The sequence below is a fragment of the Sinocyclocheilus grahami genome, unplaced genomic scaffold (genome assembly GCF_001515645.1).
Source record: "Sinocyclocheilus grahami isolate Dianchi unplaced genomic scaffold, SAMN03320097.WGS_v1.1 scaffold28.1, whole genome shotgun sequence".
NCBI lineage: Eukaryota > Metazoa > Chordata > Actinopteri > Cypriniformes > Cyprinidae > Sinocyclocheilus > Sinocyclocheilus grahami.
In genome coordinates, this window is record NW_015505207.1 from 2,602,710 (window position 1) to 2,624,209 (window position 21,500).

Genomic DNA, 21,500 nt, shown 5'->3' on the forward strand with positions numbered 1-21,500 from the left:
CTACCTGCCAGGAAGAGAACTCTTCCTAAATATTAAAACTTAAATAATTCAAATGAAATTACATTAAAAAAAACTTCTTTACAAACACCTGAAGGTGTTACCAGAAAAATGTGATTAATAAGTTAGACGTACTGTTAACATTGAGCAACCAAATGTGTTACGTGTCAAGCAAATGATACAGCTTTTAACAGCCAAAATGAATGTGATCAGCGATTCATCTTATCACTGAGCTGGATGTAATTGGCCAATGCTAGTGCAATAATCATGGAAAGGATTAATAGGCTTTTTCACCTTTTTATTGGGTGCACACATAGTTGCTCAAGTGCCTGCTTTCATTCAATTCATGACATGCAGCTGCAGCACCAAAGATCTACCTGCCAGGAAGAGAAAGAGAGAGAGAGAGAGAAGTGCAGTGTTTTGTGAATGGTCAAATGGTTTGACAGGTATTGTTGTGTGTGATTAGAGCATTCAGTACAGCCATGGGCTAAATTTGCGTCTAAACACACTGTAAACTGAAGAGGCCTTTAGACCCGGCACAGGACACAAACGAATATGTGATTTACATACTTGATCTGTCACACACAGAAAAAAAACTTTTGAAGACAAGCTCTGCACTTACACTTTTTAGCCCTGACCCTCAGAGGCCAAGTCCACACCAGATGGAGAGCTGTCAACCTCAACCATTGATGACCATGAACTTTGACCTGTAATAGGCTGACCACTCACACTGATCGTCTGACACATACCCACACAAACTTCACAATCACACATGGTTGATATTACTTACTGTATATCTGGCTTGCTATTCCACTGGCCAGAGGGAAATATTCAGTGGCGAGGGTCTGCCAGGAGTTCATTATATGATGAAGGATTCTTGCTCCCACTTACCCATTGCAGCAGGTGTAAATAATTGCTCCAAAACACCCCTGAGAGACACTTAAAAAGGAAAGACAAACATGATGACACTTAGCAAATCGGTTTGAAAGACTAAAAAGTACTTCCTGTTTGCAAAGGAAGCAACTGGGCCAGCTAAAAAGCTAAAAGTCTAAGAGTACATTTGCATGTGAGCTCGTGCATTTGATGTGCACTAATGTGACAGCAGAAAGCTGGCATGGGGAAACCAGCACACAAAAGATGAGAGGCACCACACTGGGCGACCTGCTCTGCTCTTTTTCAGTCCCAGAGAAAAGTGTGAAATACTTTACCTTACTGCACAGATGCCGAATCATGTAAAATACCAATTAATGCAAATAATTAGTTTAGGGACCATTTCTTACTATTCACCAGTTGCTTATTGGTATGCACATTACTAGCATATTGGCTGTTTATTAGTACTTATAAAGCACATATTAATGCCTTAATCTGCATGACCATATGTTAGATCCCTACCTGTAACACTTTAGTATAATGGCCAATTCTCACTATTAACTATGCTTGTTAGCATGCCTATTATTTACATATTGGCTGTGTATTAGTACTTATAAAGCACATATTCTGCATGACCATATTCTACATTCCTAATCCTACCCAATACCTAAATTTAACAACTACCTTACTAACTATTAATAAGCAGTAAATTAGTAGATTATTGAAGCAAAAGCCATAGTTAATAGTGAGAATTGGAATTTATAGTGAGAACTAAAGAGTGGCCATGCAGTTTTTGGCGCAAATGCCTAATCATTTCATTTAATTTAATAAAGAAATAATAATAATAATAATAATAATAATAATAATAATACATAAATACAATAAATAACTAAACAAATTAAGTTAATAAATAAAAATAATAAAAATAATAATAATAAAAAAATAGTTGAAACATAAATAATTATTTAATACTTCATTTAACTGTTACCAAAACCAAAGATAACTGAATTTTTTCATTAGAGAATGCACTTTTAATTTTCTTATCATGCAGTTTTCATATTTTTGGAGCTAATGTTTAAAATCTGTTGTACTTTTAGTACTAGTACTTTTGGCAAGAATAAAAGTAAGTGTCCGCTGATCACATTGTACTTGCTGGACAAGACTGATCTTTAAATAAAGAACAAGAAACAAAATATGCCTGGCCGTTGGTAACAACGGTACCAACAACGGCTGATAGCCATTGAGAAAGAGGGCAGAAAAAGGCAATGGCCATAGAAAAGAGGTAAGAAAAGGAATTGAAAGGGGGGTGTGGGAGTGGGGGGAGGTTGTATCTGAAAAGGTGGCTTTTCACATCCATGCCACACACACATTCAATTCTGCTGGTAAATACTGGGTCTGGACAAACCACCATATGCTAATAAACACAATTTACACGTCAAAATCAGCATCTCTGTCCCTCTTGCTCCCAAACTCATTCTTCCTGCTCTTTCTTTCCTCTTTTTCCCCTCACCCCTCGTTAATTACCGTATGTCTTTCGCTTTGATAGAGAGTCTCTTGCACGAATTAGTACAATATTGCTGCCCCCTTTAAAGCCCAACCCCCAGTGCCCCCTTCGTCCCCCCCATCTTGTTGCATTGGGCCACCTTGTACACGTATTGGTACCGGGTTTGTCAGTATAACACTTGTCAGTGGCATGCATATGGAAATGTGAGTCTCCATTTTAGCTGCTAATTCTGCATCCCCTCTAAGGCCCCTTGCTGTGTGCCCCCCACTATCACAACTAGGGGATGCTGGGACCTCATGCTGGGGGCAACAAAGCATTGCACTATTGAGGGATGGACAGGGGTCAGTGCAGGGGTACACTAACAGACAGGACACGCTTCTCTGGTCAAACACCAGCACACCCCTATATTCTGAAGCTGGAATGGCTCGGCCTGACATTGACCACCTGCCATATGTGCTTAAAGTATCAAGTAGAACTGTGGGTTAATATCTGTAATAAGCACAATAATATTTATTATTTGAAAACAGATGAATAAAAGAAAATAACTTAAAACCAGGCCACATTTTTACAACCACCTGCTTTATGGATCAAATAACAAACGTGTGATCTTTTATGCAAACAATAGCAGCACAAAACTGAACAATGATCCTTCTTGTGTTTTAAATGAACAAAAAAAATAAAAAACTGAAAAACCTTTCAAATGTTGGAGGACGGGGGAATATGATGTCATGAGAAAAAAATCCCCTTTCATTGTATGGACTTGTGCAACCTCACTGTAGTAAAAAAGACTCTCAAGCGCATAAGCCAATCAGAATAAGAATGAAAGAGAACACAGAACCTAATCCGCAGCCTGCTATCAAACAGGCCTCTTCTGCACAAGTGTGAGAGGTTGATAAATGCTCTCTCCAGGCGTGCGTGTGTGAAAGCGAAGGTGTTTGTGAGAGAAAGTGAAATGACAAGTGTGGGTGTGTGTTAAAGAGAGTGTGTGTGACTGGCATGCTCTTGACCTGCGGCTGTATGCTGCTAATCCTCTGATCAGGATGCCAGGAGGACCGCAGGGCCTCAGGCCTCAGTCCGGTCTCTGATAGACTGCCCTACTCACAATAATACACCGAGGCCTCAGCCCATTTACATCCAACAGGGCTGCAGGAACCTCAAGCCTGTCACACACAATTCAGACATTTTATCTGAAAACGGGTGGAACCCAGACACCTACAGGAGGAGAGTTACTTACTTATTTCTGCACTATTTTACACCATTTACTAGTATTAGTAGTGTGTTTAAGTCAATCATGCAAATGGACATAGTATACCCAGTACCCAGATGACATCCGGACAAAATGTAAAATAAAAAAAAGATCCAAGATGATCTGATTTTAGCTGGCCAATTACTCTAACTGGCCAACTGGTCTATTACGATCTGTTACTGCTTATTACTGGTAACCCAGCTTGAACAACATAGCCATGATGACGAACCAGTCAAAACAACAACAATTAAATACAAAAGAAACATAAATATACTGGTCTCTGAATCCTTCTTAGCAAGTCTAGGTCTTTTTTTTTTTTGTCAGAAGGGCTGGTTAAAGAAAGTCAGACTAAAGAAACCAGTGGCCGGAGAGTGTAGAGAAAGCACCAAGTGAGTGTGTGTTTATGCGTAGATAGAGGTGGGGGTGAGGAATCTCAGACTGCCAGGCATATACTTAACATTTGTCTGTGTAAGAGTGTCTGTAGGCCCCCAAATCCCTGCGTTTTGTATGGACAAATTGGCAGAACGCGGGGTCTTGTTTGCCCAGCCTCTCTGGAAGGCTGTGGGAAGTGGGTAGGCTGATGAGAGGTGGGTGGGAGAAATCCCCAACAAAGAGTGCCGTGCCTGGGAATAGAACAACTAGATGCCCTGGTCTGAGAACCGGCCTGTCAGAAAGAAGTAACCAGCAGGCAGACACATCTGCCTGGCCTGACCTGACCTGACCCGAATGAAACTGAAAAGAGGAAAACTAGTATATTCACACCACAGCAAAGGGGGCAAGAAAAAAAAACTAGAAAATTATCGTGGGACATTACAATGTTTTTTGAAGGATAATGTGACTGGAGTAACGGCTGCTGAAAAATTAAGTTTTGCCATCACAAGAATAAATCACAATTTAAAATATATTAAAATAGAAAAGTCTTATTTCAAATTTTAACACTATTTCATAAAATTACTGTTTTACTGTACTTTTTCATTTAAATAAATGTAAATATTTTCTTTAAAAATATTTACAAATCTAGTAAAGTACATACATATTTTTGAGTTTGTTAAAAAGTAAAAATGTATTTGTCTGAAGTGATGGATATCTTATGACCAAATATAAGTAGTTACAATTAAAGTGTGTGCACTGCCTATAAAGTCATACCTCAATAAGCTATACATGGGTGCTCAGGAAATGAGTCTGTGTGGGCGACTGCAGGTCTCTTTGAGGTGTGTGAAGCCTTGTGTGATGCCATATGATGATCGGTGCCTGTAGCTAATCATGTGACTAATCCCATTAGTCTAAACACACCCGTTTCCTTTTTCTCATCAAAAAAAAGGTCTTTCTGTCTCTCATCAGTTTCCAGGACACACTCCTTTAAACCTCCACCACCTGATTTAGTAACCATAGACAATCACTTCAGAAATGAAGCATGATCATTTGAAATTTTTATGGATGTCAGATGTATTATATGTTATTATACTGTGGGGTTTTTTCTCTTTAGGGTAGGGGAGAGTAGGCAAAGCTATGATCATTTTTACTAATATCATTCTATAGGCAAGGAGAAATAATTACAGGCTGTTTGTTACTGAAAATAGACTAAAGTGCCAGTAACATTAGAAATATAATGACTATAATTTAACTTATGAAATATAATCTGAATGTAAATATTTTCTTTAAAAATATTTACAAATCTAGTAAAGTACATACATATTTTTGAGTTTGTTAAAAAGTAAAAATGTATTTGTCTGAAGTGATGGATATCTTATGACCAAATATAAGTAGTTACAATTAAAGTGTGTGCACTGCCTATAAAGTCATACCTCAATAAGCTATACATGGGTGCTCAGGAAATGAGTCTGTGTGGGCGACTGCAGGTCTCTTTGAGGTGTGTGAAGCCTTGTGTGATGCCATATGATGATCGGTGCCTGTAGCTAATCATGTGACTAATCCCATTAGTCTAAACACACCCGTTTCCTTTTTCTCATAAAAAAAAGGTCTTTCTGTCTCTCATCAGTTTCCAGGACACACTCCTTTAAACCTCCACCACCTGATTTAGTAACCATAGACAATCACTTCAGAAATTAAGCATGATCATTTGAAATTTTTATGGATGTCAGATGTATTATATGTTATTATACTGTGGGGTTTTTTCTCTTTAGGGTAGGGGAGAGTAGGCAAAGCTATGATCATTTTTACTAATATCATTCTATAGGCAAGGAGAAATAATTACAGGCTGTTTGTTACTGAAAATAGACTAAAGTGCCAGTAACATTAGAAATATAATGACTATAATTTAACTTATGAAATATAATCTGAATTAAGAAATCTGACTTTTCAAAAATAAAGTGGTCTAGTGACAACTTGCCTTATATTAAGGTGAAACTGTGTCAAGTCAGGGGAATGTATCTTTGATGTTCAATTAATTCAAGTGGCATCTAAAAAGCATTGACAATTCAATTCTGCACACACAGCCAAACAACATAGTGTTATGGGGCACTTTAGCAACTATTAACTAAATAAAAACTTTTGAAGCATCTAGATTTTCAGTAAATACTACATTACATTATATATTGCTGATTTAAAATGTATACTGATAAATGACTAGCCACTAACATTTGAAAAGTTTTAGAAAAAACATGCACTTTATTCATCATTTCAAACTTCATATTTCAACACAGACTGTGCCTACTTTAAATGACATAAGAACTCATTATAAGGACATAATGACATAAGGTCAAGCTTTTAACTGGTTCAATGTATTAAGTTGGTACTCTGAAATCTCTTTTTTTTACTGGTGAGTTTATCCTACGTGGCAAATTAAAGTTTCCAAAACTGAGAAAATCTTGGAGCTACATATGATTCACATTATCTTTTTTAAATACAGAGAGTGCCCTCTGCTGGATATTCGCCAAAATACCATTTAACACTGTCAGGCAGATATATGTTTGATTAGTAATGTCTGTCAAGTCTTTCAGTCTTATTTTGCAAATCACTACAAATCACAGCAAGACATAGCCTACTCTTTATCATTTAAGCAGTCTGATACAGATCCTAGATGACTGACGAGCTCTATGTAATGAACCTGAAAATACTGGTGCACTTTATTCATCATTTCAAACTTCATATTTCAACACAGACTGTGCCTACTTTAAATGACATAAGAACTCATTATAAGGACATAATTTTTCATAAGGTCAAGCTTTTAACTGGTTCAATGTATTAAGTTGGTACTCTGAAATCTCTTTTTTTAATCAACTGGTGAGTTTATCCTACGTGGCAAATTAAAGTTTCCAAAACTGAGAAAATCTTGGAGCTACATATGATTCACATTATCTTTTTTAAATACAGAGAGTGCCCTCTGCTGGATATTCGCCAAAATATCATTTAACACTGTCAGGCAGATATATGTTTGATTAGTAATGTCTGTCAAGTCTTTCAGTCTTATTTTGCAAATCACTACAAATCACAGCAAGACATAGCCTACTCTTTATCATTTAAGCAGTCTGATACAGATCCTAGATGACTGACGAGCTCTATGTAATGAACCTGAAAATACTGATATATTGGTTGAATTTTCACTTCCCACTGAGCTTTAGAACATCTCTCACCATAGCACCAATCCCATCAAAAATCAAGTGCAACTTTGTTTCACACATGAAAGCAGGTGTGGTCACCACCTTGTTCTTCTTGTCCACATGGGCTTCGTGAGGGTCAAAGATTAAGGGTAATTCAGACAAACACAATCGTTTATAATATTACAGAGAAGTAAAAGAGAAGAAAAGTTGAAATTATGACATACACTTTTCTTTTCATAATTATATCTCATGATTATGAATTAGTATGTCTTAATTTATCTTTATCTTGAACTTATTATTCTTTATGATATCATTTAAATGTTGCATTTCATAATTCTGACCTTTTATCATAGAGAAGAGAAGGGAAGGGAAGGGAAGGGAAGGGAAGAGAAGAGAAGAGAAGAGAAGAGACTGTTCAGGTAGGATATGGTGACTTCTTTGACAGTATGTTTGGCTCCCAGTGCAGTGATGGCTTGAGTAGTACCAGCATATGGCCACTTCCCACCTTCTTCCTCCTCATGACCCACCGTCACATCCACACCAGGAAGAACTTTCGCCGCCAGCACTGGAGATATACAGCACAACCTGGTGACCAGAGGACATATCAAAACATGTCCGTAAAGTCTGATTTGATTAATAAACAAAATAAATACAGCAAATCATGGGTCTAAATAGATAGTAATATATAATAACTAACCCAATTGGCTTTCCTGCATTATGGAAGTCATTTAAAACTCGCTCAACTTCCTTGTTCACCTTACAGTCCTTCCCATCGATGGCAAATGTTGACCTGATGATGGTAAAGATAGATGAAGAAGATAAAATACAGATAACAACAGAAGTAAAGACTAAAACAGAAATGTTAGTGACACATTTAAATATATCTAAAAGCAAAGAAGGTTAATCAAAAAGGTTTTAGTATTGGTTTTATCTTTTAATATTTTCTTCAAAAGACACAAGTCTGATTTATCACAATAATCCACATCACTCACAAGTTTTTAGCTGCACCAAAACCACCAGGAAAGATGACTGCATCATGATTACTGACATTCAGTTTTGCCAGGTCAGTGATGTTGCCCCTAGCGATACGTGCTGATTCAGATAATACGTTCCTTTATAAAGAAAAGTTGAGCAAAATGGATTATTAATATGTTCATGATTTTTCCTAACCCTAAACTCATCAAGTAACAATACATAAAAAAGCACAGTTTTGCAGAGGTATATAATGGACTGTTTTGACACTGTAATCATTCTGAAATCAGAATTTCTTAAAGAACACTTCACCTTGACTCTTTCTCCACAGGCTGACCTTTGCCGTGGTCTATCACATGCATCTGAGACACATCTGGAGCAAACATCTGAACCTCTGCACCTCCCCGACTTAGATGCACAAGGATTCTACATACACAAACACACAGAAAAGCAAAGTATTCACACAAAAGAAAAAGGTTTAAGCAATAGCACACATATATGTTTCACTGAGAAGAAAATTCTGAAATATGATGTTAATAATGCTTTTAAAGTTCTTCTTAATATTGATTAAAAAATACATAGAAACCAACAAATAGCGTTTATATTTACAGCAGTAGAGAACTCCTAAAGTAGCACGACACCCATGCTGCAGCTGGTGCCTTGTTGGTTGTCTGTCCTTTATCACTCTACAGGTTGCTGTGAACCAACTGAATGACTCAAGAAAAAAAATAGTATAGACATAAAACTACTCACGCTGATGCCTCATGGATTTCAGTGCCATCATAGACACCACATCCTGACAACACCTAATAAAAGCAAATATAAAGTTACAGCTTTGCTGTCGGCATGTGTTTTGGAGAGCAGGAAACAAACGCTATAGAAAACGCAATCTTGCGTCTAGTCAGTGTATTGATTAACAACCGTTACATGATAACTTCAGTATTAATCTAACTGTAATATTGTTGCGGTGTTCCTCCTGATTACCTTGTCGGGGTTTATTTTGAGATAATGACAGTCGGCCAGAGACTCTATTTTCTCGTACACATAAAATGAAAATGTTTTTTAATCGGTTTTTACCGTTTAATGCAAATGAGCAGACTAAATCAGTGTAACGTGAACCTAACAGAACTGACAAATAACTACTTCCAATAGTAAAAACTAACCTAAAACAATCAACGAAAAATGGAGAAATTGTTAATGAGACCTATTAATTTCACACAAGGCTGCTCTTAAATGGGACAATAAGGCAAGGCAAGGCACGTTTATTTATATAGCACATTTCATACACAATGGTAATTCAAAGTGCTTTACATAAAATAAAAATAATCACAACAATAAAACAAGGAATTTAAAAACTTTGAAAATGATTTAAAATTGATTGAAGAGGTTTAAAATGAATTTAAAACAATTAAGAATAGAAAATGATTATACATAAAATATAGTGACCATCAGAATTCGGACATGGCACAGTGCTCATTCAATAAATGCACAGCTAAACAGATGAGTTTTGAGTCTGCATTTAAATGTGACTAATGTTTTAGCACATCTGATCTCTTCTGGAAGCCGATTCCAACTGCGGGCGGCATAATAACTAAAAGCGGACTCCCCTTGTTTTGTGTGAACCCTTGGTATTTCTAACTGACTCGATCCTGACGCGAATAAATATGTGTAGCCTATGTAATTTGACATACAGCGTCAATGACAGTCATGTACAGCAACAGCAAATAACGTTAACATTACTTACAACAGCGACTTTTGCGCCACTGCAGTTTGAAGTCGCATGAAACTGAGCAGCAGCAATATATCTGAAGAGCGTAGAACGGGACCGCGAGCGCAGCGCAAACATGGTGCGGAGTGACATGGAGGCAACCACTGTCTTCTTCAGAGTCACTGACTTACAGAAGAACATAGACACATTCTGCCACCTAACGTTTACTGTGCCAGTCTACATTGTGAAAACGACGAACGGTACCACAGACAGTATAATGAATAACAATAATAACTTGACATTATTAATTATATATACAGTTTGATCGCGTTAATTGGTTTTATTTAATGACTACCATAACAACCTTTCACAATTAGACATTATTTTAAACAACAACTATAAAGAACATAGCATTAACAACATTTCCCTGATCAGGTGCATTTTTACATATAAATGTCTCACATGAAAATTTGTGACATCTATATTCAAACAAATGTGACCTTTTCTCTACTAGTTACTATTTCTCCAGCTATGTGGCTCTTATATTAATATTAAATCAGAGATCACTAAATGAACAGTCAGGAATTCCTATATATTTTTTATGAGTGTAAAACAAAGTGTGGGACAGTTTCCAGGACATGACATGTTAGTTAAGAATTTGCACAATCACAGTCTTAACTTCGATGTGGTAAACTGGCCAAACGTGAAAAATAACACCCTATTGCAATTCTGAGCTAAGCTTCTGGGATTAGTACAGCAAAAATACACAAATCTATATCAGAAGCTTAACAATTATGCAGAATGCACAAACTTAGACAGGACTTTCCCTGCACTCCTCAGGTGTCACAGTCTCTCTTTTAGTTCTTTCCTTTTACGTGCAACAGCGCAATCTTCCTGAAGCAGGATTCCTGGATTGTTCCTTCCAATCATGGCAAGCATTGCATTCTGAAACCGAGAGATGTACTGGTCCAGCATGTGGTACTGGACTATCAGTGGAATTTGGTTAGCCAGTCGGTCAGAGGTAATCTAGAAATACATACAAATTATATTTAAACGTGTCCAATTTACACTGCATAGACAGACACAGACCAACAGCGACAGTCACTAGATTACAGTAGGTCACTTCTCAGATTCAACATGTTCAACCATTCCAACAGATGCCAATGCGGTAACACACTGATCAGCCAAAACCATCCATACATTTTTGGTAAGCAATCATTATTTAACATGTTGCAAAAAGCACAGGGGGTACACAGAGATTAAAGAAGAAAGGTTCCTAATTCTTTAGATACTGTATATGGACAGATGCATAAATGTTTCAAAAGATTACCGTGAAATAGGCAGTGAGATGCTGCGCCATCTCGCGAACATCTGCACTGACGAACGCCCTATGCCCAAGAACTGTTTGGCTTTGTTTTTGTTTTACAGTTTCAAGGTGACTACTGTAGAGATGGTCTTGGGAGTAGACAATCCTCTCCATCTTAAACTGAGAATGTATTTTCTCCTCAGCTCTCTGAAAACGATCATCAAGAAAATCTTCAACTGGTTCTTTAGCAGCCCTCAACAGGTGAGAGAAGGCCTTGAAATGAGAGCCAATGATGCGGTTTACACAGGAAGGAACAATGTCTATAAATAAAAGAGAAAGAAAACAGAGCAGCCAATCATAGGAGGTAAAACACACCATTATATATTTAATTTTATTTATGTTTTTTGCTTGATTCTCTCGATCTTTTAGAAAGAAATGCATTATGTGAACATGGTATGTTACTAACATACATAAATATTCAAGGGAAAATCAAAATGAGGACACTGAGAATTTGAAACACTGCCCTTTACCAGTGACATCTTTGAGCAGTTTTAAAGCAGGCTCCTCTTGCTCCTCAATGTGTTTCTTGACAATGTTTTCGAAGGTTCTATAATTCACAAATCCAGAAAGCTCCTTTCCTCTGCGAGTCCTAACATACTGTTCTACCTCATCTCTGAGGGTTTCCTCCGCTTGAGAGAAAATATGAAGGATACACAAGAAATCAAGAATGATACAACCACAAACATATACTGTTGGACACCCCTGCAGCACAGAGGGTTAAACCCAAAGGGCTCACACCAACATTTTGATACTTGACAGAAGTGGCCTAAATAAACTCAGGAAACAATATATAACATGCTTGAAAGTTGATTGTAGATTCAAATTAATGTTGGAGAGAGAGAAAACAAGACATTCTGATTGCCCTTAAGCAACATAATTTGCATAAATCAACATACGATCATAGATCATTTTAAATTAATGCTAAAATGGTATATTATATAAATACAATTTAAGCACACTCTTTATGGTTGTCATCCAGAACACGCTTCCATGCAGCAAATTCCTTTCTGATTTTGGTGAAGACCCTCAGTTTTTTAGATCTTCTTCTACCCTCTTTACTCCTTCGAGGGCATCATTGAACTGGCGAATTTTCTGTAGAGCGAAAGAGTCTCATCAGGCTATGAGATTAAAGAAAAAGGTTACATAAAAATATATGGGGGACAACATGTAAAACTATTCAGATTCTTTACTGTAATCAGAAAATTGCTCTTCTCCAGTTCATCTAAAAGAACTTCATCTCCCAGTGCTCTAAAATCATGAGACGTTTTCTCTAATTTCATCTCAAGTTGTTTCTGCAACTCTGGCAGCGTTTTCTAGGAAAGTACACAAGTAATGGAAACATTAGAATGCAAAAAACAATCTAGAATTCTGTATCCTATTCTTTCTGTGTGATTAAGTTCCAATTTAGCTGAATACTATACTGTCACTTTTACTTTTAGTTCATTTGTATAATTTTTCTATTGAATTTGTCCTTTTATTTGCATTTTATGTTGAATTACTGGCTGTTTGCTTGTCTTCAATAATAGTTTTTGGACTTTTTACTTGCATTAGTTAGCCTAGTATTACTCTCTGCTGTGGCATCAAAATTGGTATGGAGAATTGTAAAATTTCATTGGTATCAAAAATTTGGATATAGCAAAATATACTTGAAAAAATACTCATATAAGATTGTGGTCATATAGCCCACTTCTAATCATGTTAATTAATCACAAAATAATTTTGTTTATAATGTTTGCCATAATCAAGCAGCCCTAAACAATTATTTTGTGAGTCTTTCTGCAAGAAGGGGTATTGTAGCTTTTCCTTCCTCTAGAAGAGACCTAAAGGCAATGGATAAATTTGACAAAAGTTAAGGACTGCAGCATAACATTCTATATTTTTTAATTAGTGGGTTATGTGAAACATGTATATAAAACATACACACTGTTGTTGTTGTTGTGAAACAACAGCAACAACTTACAAAAAAGGCTGAAAAGTAGCTATACTAAATTCTAAAATGAGATGAATGTCATGATGACCTGTATACTAGAATATATCTCACAAACATTTTGCCATTTTCCAAAGCAATAGTTTGTGTTACAATTCTAAGAAGAAAGACTTGCCTGAAATGAGAATGTTCATTAAAAAAAAAACGTCTTTCTTTTTCTAGAGCTTTGATCAGATCGAGCTTCTCATTGATGTCTTGCTGGCCTCGGCACTTCACAATCATGTAGCCCTTCTTCAGTTGTATTACTTGATTATTGACTGTTCTGACCACAGTCTCCTCCATGCCTTTGTCCAGTAAGTCTGGCTTAGTCAGAATACCTGAATATGAAAACCTGTTTCATTAATTCACAAAGAAAGGTAAACTATAAAACGATAAACTATACTATCAGACAATACTTATTGACATATTCAGTGAGCAGCCTATCTAAAATGTTGCATACCCAGGGTCCTTTGTCCAGTTGAATCAACTCTGAAGGCCATCTGCAGCGCCTCAGTGGTGGCGATGTCAATGTTCGCAGGCACCACAACCAAACTGATGGTATCTTGTCTTTTAATGAACTTTTCAATTAGATCTTTTATCTGTTACAGCAAACCAAAATGACTGATGCTGAAGGAATACACTTTATTACTGAATAAAACAATATAAAGCTTTTTTATATTGCAGGCTAGTTTAAAGCAGTGGCGAGCAGTGACTTTTTTAGACCGGGTATGATATCTCATTTATTCATTTATCACCCTGGCAGGCGTCGATATAAAAGTAGGGCTGTTGTCAGGAATAGCCATGAGGTGGCAGTGCCTCACATGTCCTGAAAAGTGAAGCTGCGGGCTCTTTGATCGCCCCCTGGTGGCTGGCTGCAGTACAGGTCATAAACCCCGCCCTCTCCATGCAAACGAATGGCACTACTTGAGTCAAAATAAAAAAAATTAATTACACTTCCAATACAATTTTCCGAAAGATGGTTTTGGTCATTTAAGGTAGTTGTTATCACGCTGATATATGTTCAATTGTTCGTTTTTGTGATAAGTTTGATTTTAGCTAGTAATTTGATGTTATAAAACCGGGTGTGTCATTATGGTTGATTGGGTCTGCGGGAGTTTGGGCAGGAGTTTGATACCGCGGCTCCACCTCACGACACTACTGCGCAGACTCTGGCTCCAAACAAATCTCTACTGCGCAGACTCTGGCTCCAAATGACGTAATTTACTCAAGATGGAAGCGCTCATACTGAGATGCTTTGGCTTCACTTTTCTACAAGCGGCAACCTCCCGCTCTCTCTCGTGGAGCCAACACGGAAGTGACTAAAATGGCAATTCATCGACTGGCCGCTACAGGCTGGCTCCAAAAATTTTGGCTTTGTTTGCGTGTGCAGACCGATCAAAACACCATACAGACGGTTCCTTATGCTTTCAAAATGCTCTCGAGGTATTTTGATGTCATACACCGATCGGTCTACATGCAAACAAAGCCTAAACCTAGATATTTTAGGCAATATAGAAATCCTGGCCAGGACGCGTCCTGGGATAATGGCACGTATGGTCACCCTAGCTTGAATAATCTATCTCACCACAAACGTGAACATATGCAAGCAATCCTGGCTTTTGCTGCCATTACACCATGTGCTGACTCATGTATTTGCGTCTATTGCCACCAACCTTTTTTTTTTTTTTTAAACTCCATCAATATGTAAGACTTAAACATTTCACCTTGGTCTTTGTACCCTGTGGTAAATCAATAATCTTATATCATTTTAATTTATCTGTTTATTGTGGTCCTATAGTGTGCACATGTGAGTGACGTAAACATACACCAAAAACAGTGCTAACAAAGCCAAGTTGTGGTATATTTGGCTTATGATTCATCCTCCTCTCTCCCTTGTTTTATCCTATTGTATCCCTGTCAGATACAACAATAGCAATTTTTGTGTTTAAGACAGGCAAAACTCTCTCAAACACAGTACACCTGCCATTATGAGGACTTTCCATAGGCATAATGGTTTTTGTACTGAGCTAATAATATTTAACCACACCTGTCAACATTCTCTCAGAACACGTTCTGCATTTGTAATTGTATGTATAATTATTCATTTTTATGGGGACAGCTGGATGTTCTCATAATGGAGGGGTAGAAACAATTAATATATTTTCATTTGATACAAACTAAATGGAAATGAAATAATATATATTGAATTTATAAATGTGTATGTACATATACTGTATATATGTATGTGTGTGTGGTTGTACATACACACATACTGAAGGCCAACAATTCACTAAAAATGTTTTTTTTATTGGTCTTATGAAGTATTCTAATTTGTTGAGATAGTGATTCGGTGGGTTTTTGTTAAATGTCACAATTTAACAAAATCATCACAATTAAAAGAACCGAAGACAAACTACTTCAGTCTGTGTGCATTGAATTTATTTAATACACGAGTTTCACAATTTGAGTTGAATTACTGAAATAAATGAACTTTTCCATGACATTCTAATTTATTGAGATGCACCTGTAGTTGTGTTTTTGGTGTTTGGCTTAGTGTTATGTTAGAATCATTATTAAACTCTTATACCTTTTGTTCTTTAATATTTTTAATTGTTTTTAGCTTTATTTTTTGTTTTTCATTTATATGTTAAGTTTTGAAATTTTGTTGTATGCATTTGTCATTTTTATTTTATCTCTTTATTTTTAAAATGTGTATAGGTAGTATTTATAAAGTTTTAGCTTTTTAGTTTTGGATCTGTTTTTAGTTGTTTTAATACTACAATTGATTGCTTCTGTTGTCCTCATTTGTAAGTCGCTTTGGATAAAAGCGTCTAATAAATGACTAAATAAATATTGGTATACATATTTAAGAAAAGGACAAGAGAGCTTTTGTCCTTGAATATAAGGTTGTGATTCTGTCGTAGGCTGCATGTCATCACAGACATGCTGCTATTCTAAAGGCAGTACGTTTTAAATTTTCTTTAGCAAGTGGTTTTGCTTTTATACAACAATTTAGTAAACAAGACGTTAATATTGACGTTAATCTTACATTTTAGACAAAATTGCCAGCTATGTTGTGTTTTATGGATCTTGAATACTGTTTAAGTCAGTTAGCATGTGAATTGAGATGCAGGGTCTGCATTTTTGAAGGAATTGTTTGTATAAATGATCCATTGACTCGCTTATAAATGCCACCTACTGGTGTAACAATATAACTTGAAAGAGTCACTGAAAAAAATCCCCATCACTATTATGCTGTCTGGATGAAAACTCACCTCGCAAAGCATATATGCTGCCATTGTCATTTCACGAGTTCACACTAACATATAATGTGATTAAGCAATTAGTAGCATATTTGGCGTGCGGTCCAGAGGGAGGGCTCCGAGCTCGGGTTAAAGCCCGAACCCAGAGAACTCCCCCCCATCCCAAGACTGGGAGGAAATTAGAATAGTAGTGAGGTGTTGGGGTGGGGTGGAGGTGGGATGCTGGAAAACTTTTGTGGAACTGAGGTAAGTTGGCTGTATATATACGTATGTGCTTGTTAAGGTGATTAGCTGACGAGCTCCACCTGGGCCAGACTGATTATCTGATCGTGCTCCTCCCGAACCTTGTTAATAAAACATCATCAGATGTAATAGCATCCAAGTGCACACGGCTGCACTGTTCTCTCTCTATGTGGTCATCAGTGCTCTTTTGTCCTAGAGACATCAGACTCCAAGTTCTTCTCTTTTTTTGTAATGCTAAATTGCTTTCTCCATCCATATAATTTTTCCACACTTGCATGTTCATTGTTGCACTTACCAAAATGTGGGAATCACGGGTCTCCTTTGGATATTTGCCATGGACTTCTCCTGTAACTGGGTCAAACTTGGAGAACTGATGACCATGAACGCAGTAATAATGATCCATGTAACGGAAGGCTCCGGTGCAGTTGGGCATGCTCTTGAATTCCTTTTCATCAACCTTCTTGGTCTTCATATTGAAGTGGTAGATTTCATCACCTTTGGTGGATTATGAAGGAATTTAAAGACAACAAAACCTCACATACTTATTACTTTCTTTACAAGTTTTCCATAATGTTTTAACCTCTGCAGAAGGAAAAAGACCACAATATATAATACCTTTGAAAAAGATGACTGTGTCATCGGTACAGTCTGGCTTGGGACACTCCACTGCAGCATCCAAATGGTCAGGAATTCCAAGGAAAATTTCAGAGATATCCTTGAGATAGTCCTTCTCCAGCTTGTGCTTGTATTAGTGGAAGACCTTCGTGTCCTTTAATTGTGTTAAAAAAAAGTAAGTTTACATGTCTGATACATAAAGCAAACATCACAGTGAATTAGAAACTGCATTTAAGAGAATGTTAAAGTTACCAGGAAGAAAAACTGGTGGTCATGGTTGTCTGGGCTTTGTATTTTCAAACAAGCTCACGCCGGCCCAGATCCCGCGTGCCTCGCTCTCGCCGCAGAGAGAGTGTTCACCCGTCCTTTTCTCCTGGTCTGATCAGCGTCCCTCTGCTGATGCGAGCAACCTGATCTCATTCGGGGGAAGTGGAGACGAGCTGCTCGATGACAGCATGTCACTGGCAGCATCAGATGCAGAGGAGCTGTTGGGCTCGGAAAATGACCCCACCCTCTCGCCATCATCCGCGCCCAGCACCACCAAAGACAGGACGGATACCGAGCTTCTCCGTATCCTCTCCAAGGCGGTCGAAAAGCTGGGTTTAGAATGGTCCCCTCCAGAGGAGCCCTCTCGCAGCCGTCTGGACGAATGGTTCCTGCCGGGGTGCCGACAGGCCCCTCGTCAGCGTACCTCTCCATTCTTCCCGGAGGTCCACGACGAGCTCACCAGATCGTGGCGCGCTCCATACTCCGCCCGCCTCCGTACTGCCTCTTCATCTGCCCTCACCTCCATCGACGGCGCTGAAGAAAAGGAGTACGATAAGCCGCCTCCCCTAGATGAGTCAGTGGCCGCGCATCTCTGCCCGCCCACGGCCATCGGCTGGAGAGCAAAGGCCGCTCACCCATCTAAGCCGTGTAGGACTACTTCAGCTCTCGCTGGACGCGCCTACACCTCAGCTGGACAGGTGGCCGCGGTGCTTCATTTTATGGCGGTCCTTCAGGTCTTCCAGGCCAAAATCCTCGCATCCGCCGAGTCTGGCCGGGACCCCGCTACCCTCAGGGATCTGAGGAGCGCGACGGACCCGGCCACACGCTACCCTCCTCCTAAGCGCCAGGGACCCTGACCCAAGATTGCGTTGGACCCAGCGCCTCAGGCGTCATCCTGATCCACGGGACAGGAAGAGGATGGGGTCAGATCTCGCCACGGCCGGACCGCCCCTCAAGCAGCCTCTCTTACACCTCTTGACACCTCGTTCAGCTCTGGGTACAGAGGGAAATGTGTTTTGTGCAAACAACGGGCCCGTTCATGCGCCCAAGTATCCGACCGCTGTGATATTAAATAGGAATTAATCAAGTATAACCATTATGAATACAGCCATTTAAATATCCAGTTATACTTCCATTATAATCCCATATGCCTGTGTGTAAAAACAGGCCTACGTGGCAGAATGTACAGACCTCAGATGAGAAACATCTGGGAAACAAAAGTGGGGGCTTTCTTTCTTTACCATAACAAGACTAGAGAGGGGGGCTTTCTCTCTAGGGAGAATTGTATGCACAAAGGAACCATTCTATGTATGGAAAACTGTATGGAATATATACCACACGCCTTAAAGTCAGAACTGTATAAAAAGAAGACAAGATGATCATTCTGGAGATGTTTCGCTGCAGAGAGCATCTCCGCTTTATTTTCATTGATGATGTAATAAAGTGTATCTCCTGGCATCAAAACCCAAGACTGAGTGTGGTTCCTAAGATGAGCAGCAGACGACACCACAATTGCGGGAAAAATAATAAAACAGAAACATTTTCAAAAAGAGAGCAAACTTCCTCTTCCATCACTCGTACATGTTCTGCCCCCATGCGGCCAGTCACCCGAGTTAATTCAACCCCTCGTCACGCGGGCCGAGGCCTGGCAGGCCAACCCGGGGTGTTGGAATGGGTTATGGGCATAATAAAGCAAGGATATTCACTCCAATTCGCTGGAAGACCCCCGCGCTTCAGCGGCGTGGTCCCCACCTCCGTGCAGAACAAGGACGCCCATGTCCTGCGCTCGGAGGTGATGAATTTGCTGGCAAAAGGAGCTGTGGAAAGGGTTCCTCCAGCCCAGAGCGAGTCAGGCCTTTACAGCCATTACTTCCTCGTCCCCAAAAGAGATGGTGGCCTCCGGTCCATCCTCGATCTCAGACACCTGAATCGCGCCCTCATAAGGAGGTCGTTCAGGATGATTACACTGAAACAAATCCTCACGCAAATTCGCTCGAGAGACTGGTTCTTTTCCCTGGACCTGAAGGATGCATATTTTTAACATCCAGATAGCCCCTTGTCACAGGCCATTCTTGAGATTCGCCTTCGAGGGTGTGGCTTATCAATATACGGTCCTTCCCTTCGGGCTGTCCCTGGCCCCCGCACCATTACGAAGTGCATGGATGCGGCTCTCTCCCCTCTGAGACAGATGGGAGTCCGTATTGTCAATTACCTCGACGACTGGCTCGTCCTGGCCCAGTCGGAGGCAGAACTAATATCTCACAGAGCCCTCCTCCTCAGCCACCTGGAGTGCCTGGGACTCAGGGTCAATTTTGCCAAAAGCTCATTGCTTCCCAGCCAACGAATCTCGTTCCTGAGAACAATCTTCGAGCTCTGGCCATACGGAGGTTGGTGACCTCCTTCAAGATCGGTACCGCTCGCCCGCTCAAAGCGTTTCAAAGGATGCTGGGCCTCATGGCAGCAGCATCTCCAGTGTTACAGTTGGGTCTGCTGCGTATGCGCCCCCTTCAGCGCTGGTTGAAACCACGGGTTCCATTCCATGCGTGGCGTCACGGACGCCTGCATATCAGGGTGAGTCAGGCCTGTGTATCGGCCCTGACCCCCTGGAAGAACCCCCATTGGATGGAACAGGGCGTGGCCATGGGGATGGTTCACAGAAGGACAGTTGTCACGACAGACGCCTCCAACTCAGGTTGGGGAGCGCTGTGTGAGGGCACACCGACCTTCGGCCACTGGTCGATGTCGGAAAAAGGCTTCCACATCAACTGCCTGGAAATGTTAGCAGTATGTAGAGCCTGTCAGTTCTTCCTGCCAGTCCTGAAAGGGCACCATGTGCTAATCCAATCAGACAACATGTCGGTTGTGTCCTACATAAATCGCCAGGAAGGCCTCTCTTCAAAGCGCCTCTTCATGCTAGTCAACCCAATCTGCGCTCGCTAAAGGCAGCACATATACCGGGCAAATTGAACCGAGGAGCGGACATGTTATCAAGGAGCAATGTCCCCTCAGGAGAGTGGACGCTCCATCCGCAAACGATTCAGAAAATCTGGGAGAACCTCAGAAGACAACTCTCACTGCCAAATTAATTTCTCAAAGACCAAGGACGCGTTGGCCCACGATTGGCCCAACCTCCTTCTTTACGCATTCCCCCCGATCGCTCTGATCTCACAGGTAATCAGGCGAGTGAGGGAACAAAAACACAGGGTTCTCCTGGTAGCCCCCTGTGGATGAACCAGCTGTGGCTTTCAGAGCTGACTCAGCTACTGATAGTGGCCCCTTGTCCTGTTCCACTGAGACGGGATCTCCTCTCTCAAGGGAATGGGACATTATGGCATCCTCGGCCCAACCTATGGGCCTTGCACCTCTGGCCGCTCAACGGGAGCCTTCGTGCCTCCCAGAGCGAGTCTTAAACACAATTTCGGAGGCTAGAGCTCCGTCTACGAGATGCCTCTATGCCTTAAAGTGGTCTTTTTTCTCCACCAGGTGTTTAACCCGCGGCAAAGACCCTCTCACTTCCTAATTAGCAGAGGTGCTGTCTTTTCTACAAGAGCTGCTGGATAAGGGTCGCTCCCCATCCACGCTCAAAGTCTATGTGGCGGCTATAGCGGCCTCTCATGTCCCTATTGAGGGCCAATCAGTGGGCAAAAATAGCGCGGTCATCCGCTTCCTGAAGGGTGCAAGGAGGCTGAATCCGCCTCGTCCCCTTACCGTCCCTTCATGGGACCTGCCCACTGTGCTGAGGGCCCTGAAGGGCCCCGCTTTTGAGCTGCTACAAGCCGCCAACATTAGGTCACTATCGCTAAAGACTGCTCTGCTTCTAGCACTAGCATCTGTAAAGCCAATAGGAGACCTGCAGGCGCTCTCAATTAACCCTGCCAGTCTGGAATTCGGGCCTAACGACTCTAAAGTCGTCCTGAAACCGA

General features: G+C 40.1%; 1 protein-coding gene and 1 pseudogene across 2 annotated transcripts; both read right to left on the reverse strand.

Annotated features, from left to right (window-relative positions):
- Positions 1–6,243: 6,243 nt before the first annotated feature.
- LOC107570103 (ES1 protein homolog, mitochondrial-like) lies at positions 6,244–10,107 on the reverse strand. 2 transcript variants are annotated; one of them, XM_016256304.1, is made up of 8 exons: positions 9,894–10,107; positions 8,903–8,955; positions 8,462–8,575; positions 8,170–8,289; positions 7,875–7,967; positions 7,606–7,762; positions 7,149–7,306; positions 6,244–6,684 (listed from the first exon to the last, which is right to left on the reverse strand). In XM_016256304.1, exons 1-7 carry the CDS (start codon positions 10,056–10,058, stop codon positions 7,178–7,180), a joined length of 831 nt encoding a protein of 276 aa, XP_016111790.1. In that variant the 5' UTR covers positions 10,059–10,107; the 3' UTR covers positions 6,244–6,684; positions 7,149–7,177. The 2 variants fall into 2 exon arrangements, with proteins under 2 accessions (XP_016111790.1, XP_016111798.1); XM_016256312.1 differs by lacking the exon at positions 6,244–6,684 and having other exon boundaries at positions 6,857–7,306.
- A 577-nt stretch (positions 10,108–10,684) lies between these two features.
- On the reverse strand, positions 10,685–13,992 carry LOC107570023 (interferon-induced GTP-binding protein Mx-like; annotated as a pseudogene).
- Between the last annotated feature and the right edge of the window lie 7,508 nt (positions 13,993–21,500).

Bases quoted from the DNA above. Each gene is read 5' to 3' on its own strand.
- LOC107570103 (XM_016256304.1), bottom strand. From the start codon at position 10,058: ATGTTCTTCTGTAAGTCAGTGACTCTGAAGAAGACAGTGGTTGCCTCC. The intron at 8,576-8,902 runs GTGAGTAGTTTT...TTGTGTATGTAG, and splicing joins GAAATCCATGAGGCATCAGC to AATCCTTGTGCATCTAAGTC. The intron at 7,307-7,605 runs ATATCCTACCTG...TTTGACCCTCAC, and splicing joins ATACTGTCAAAGAAGTCACC to GAAGCCCATGTGGACAAGAA.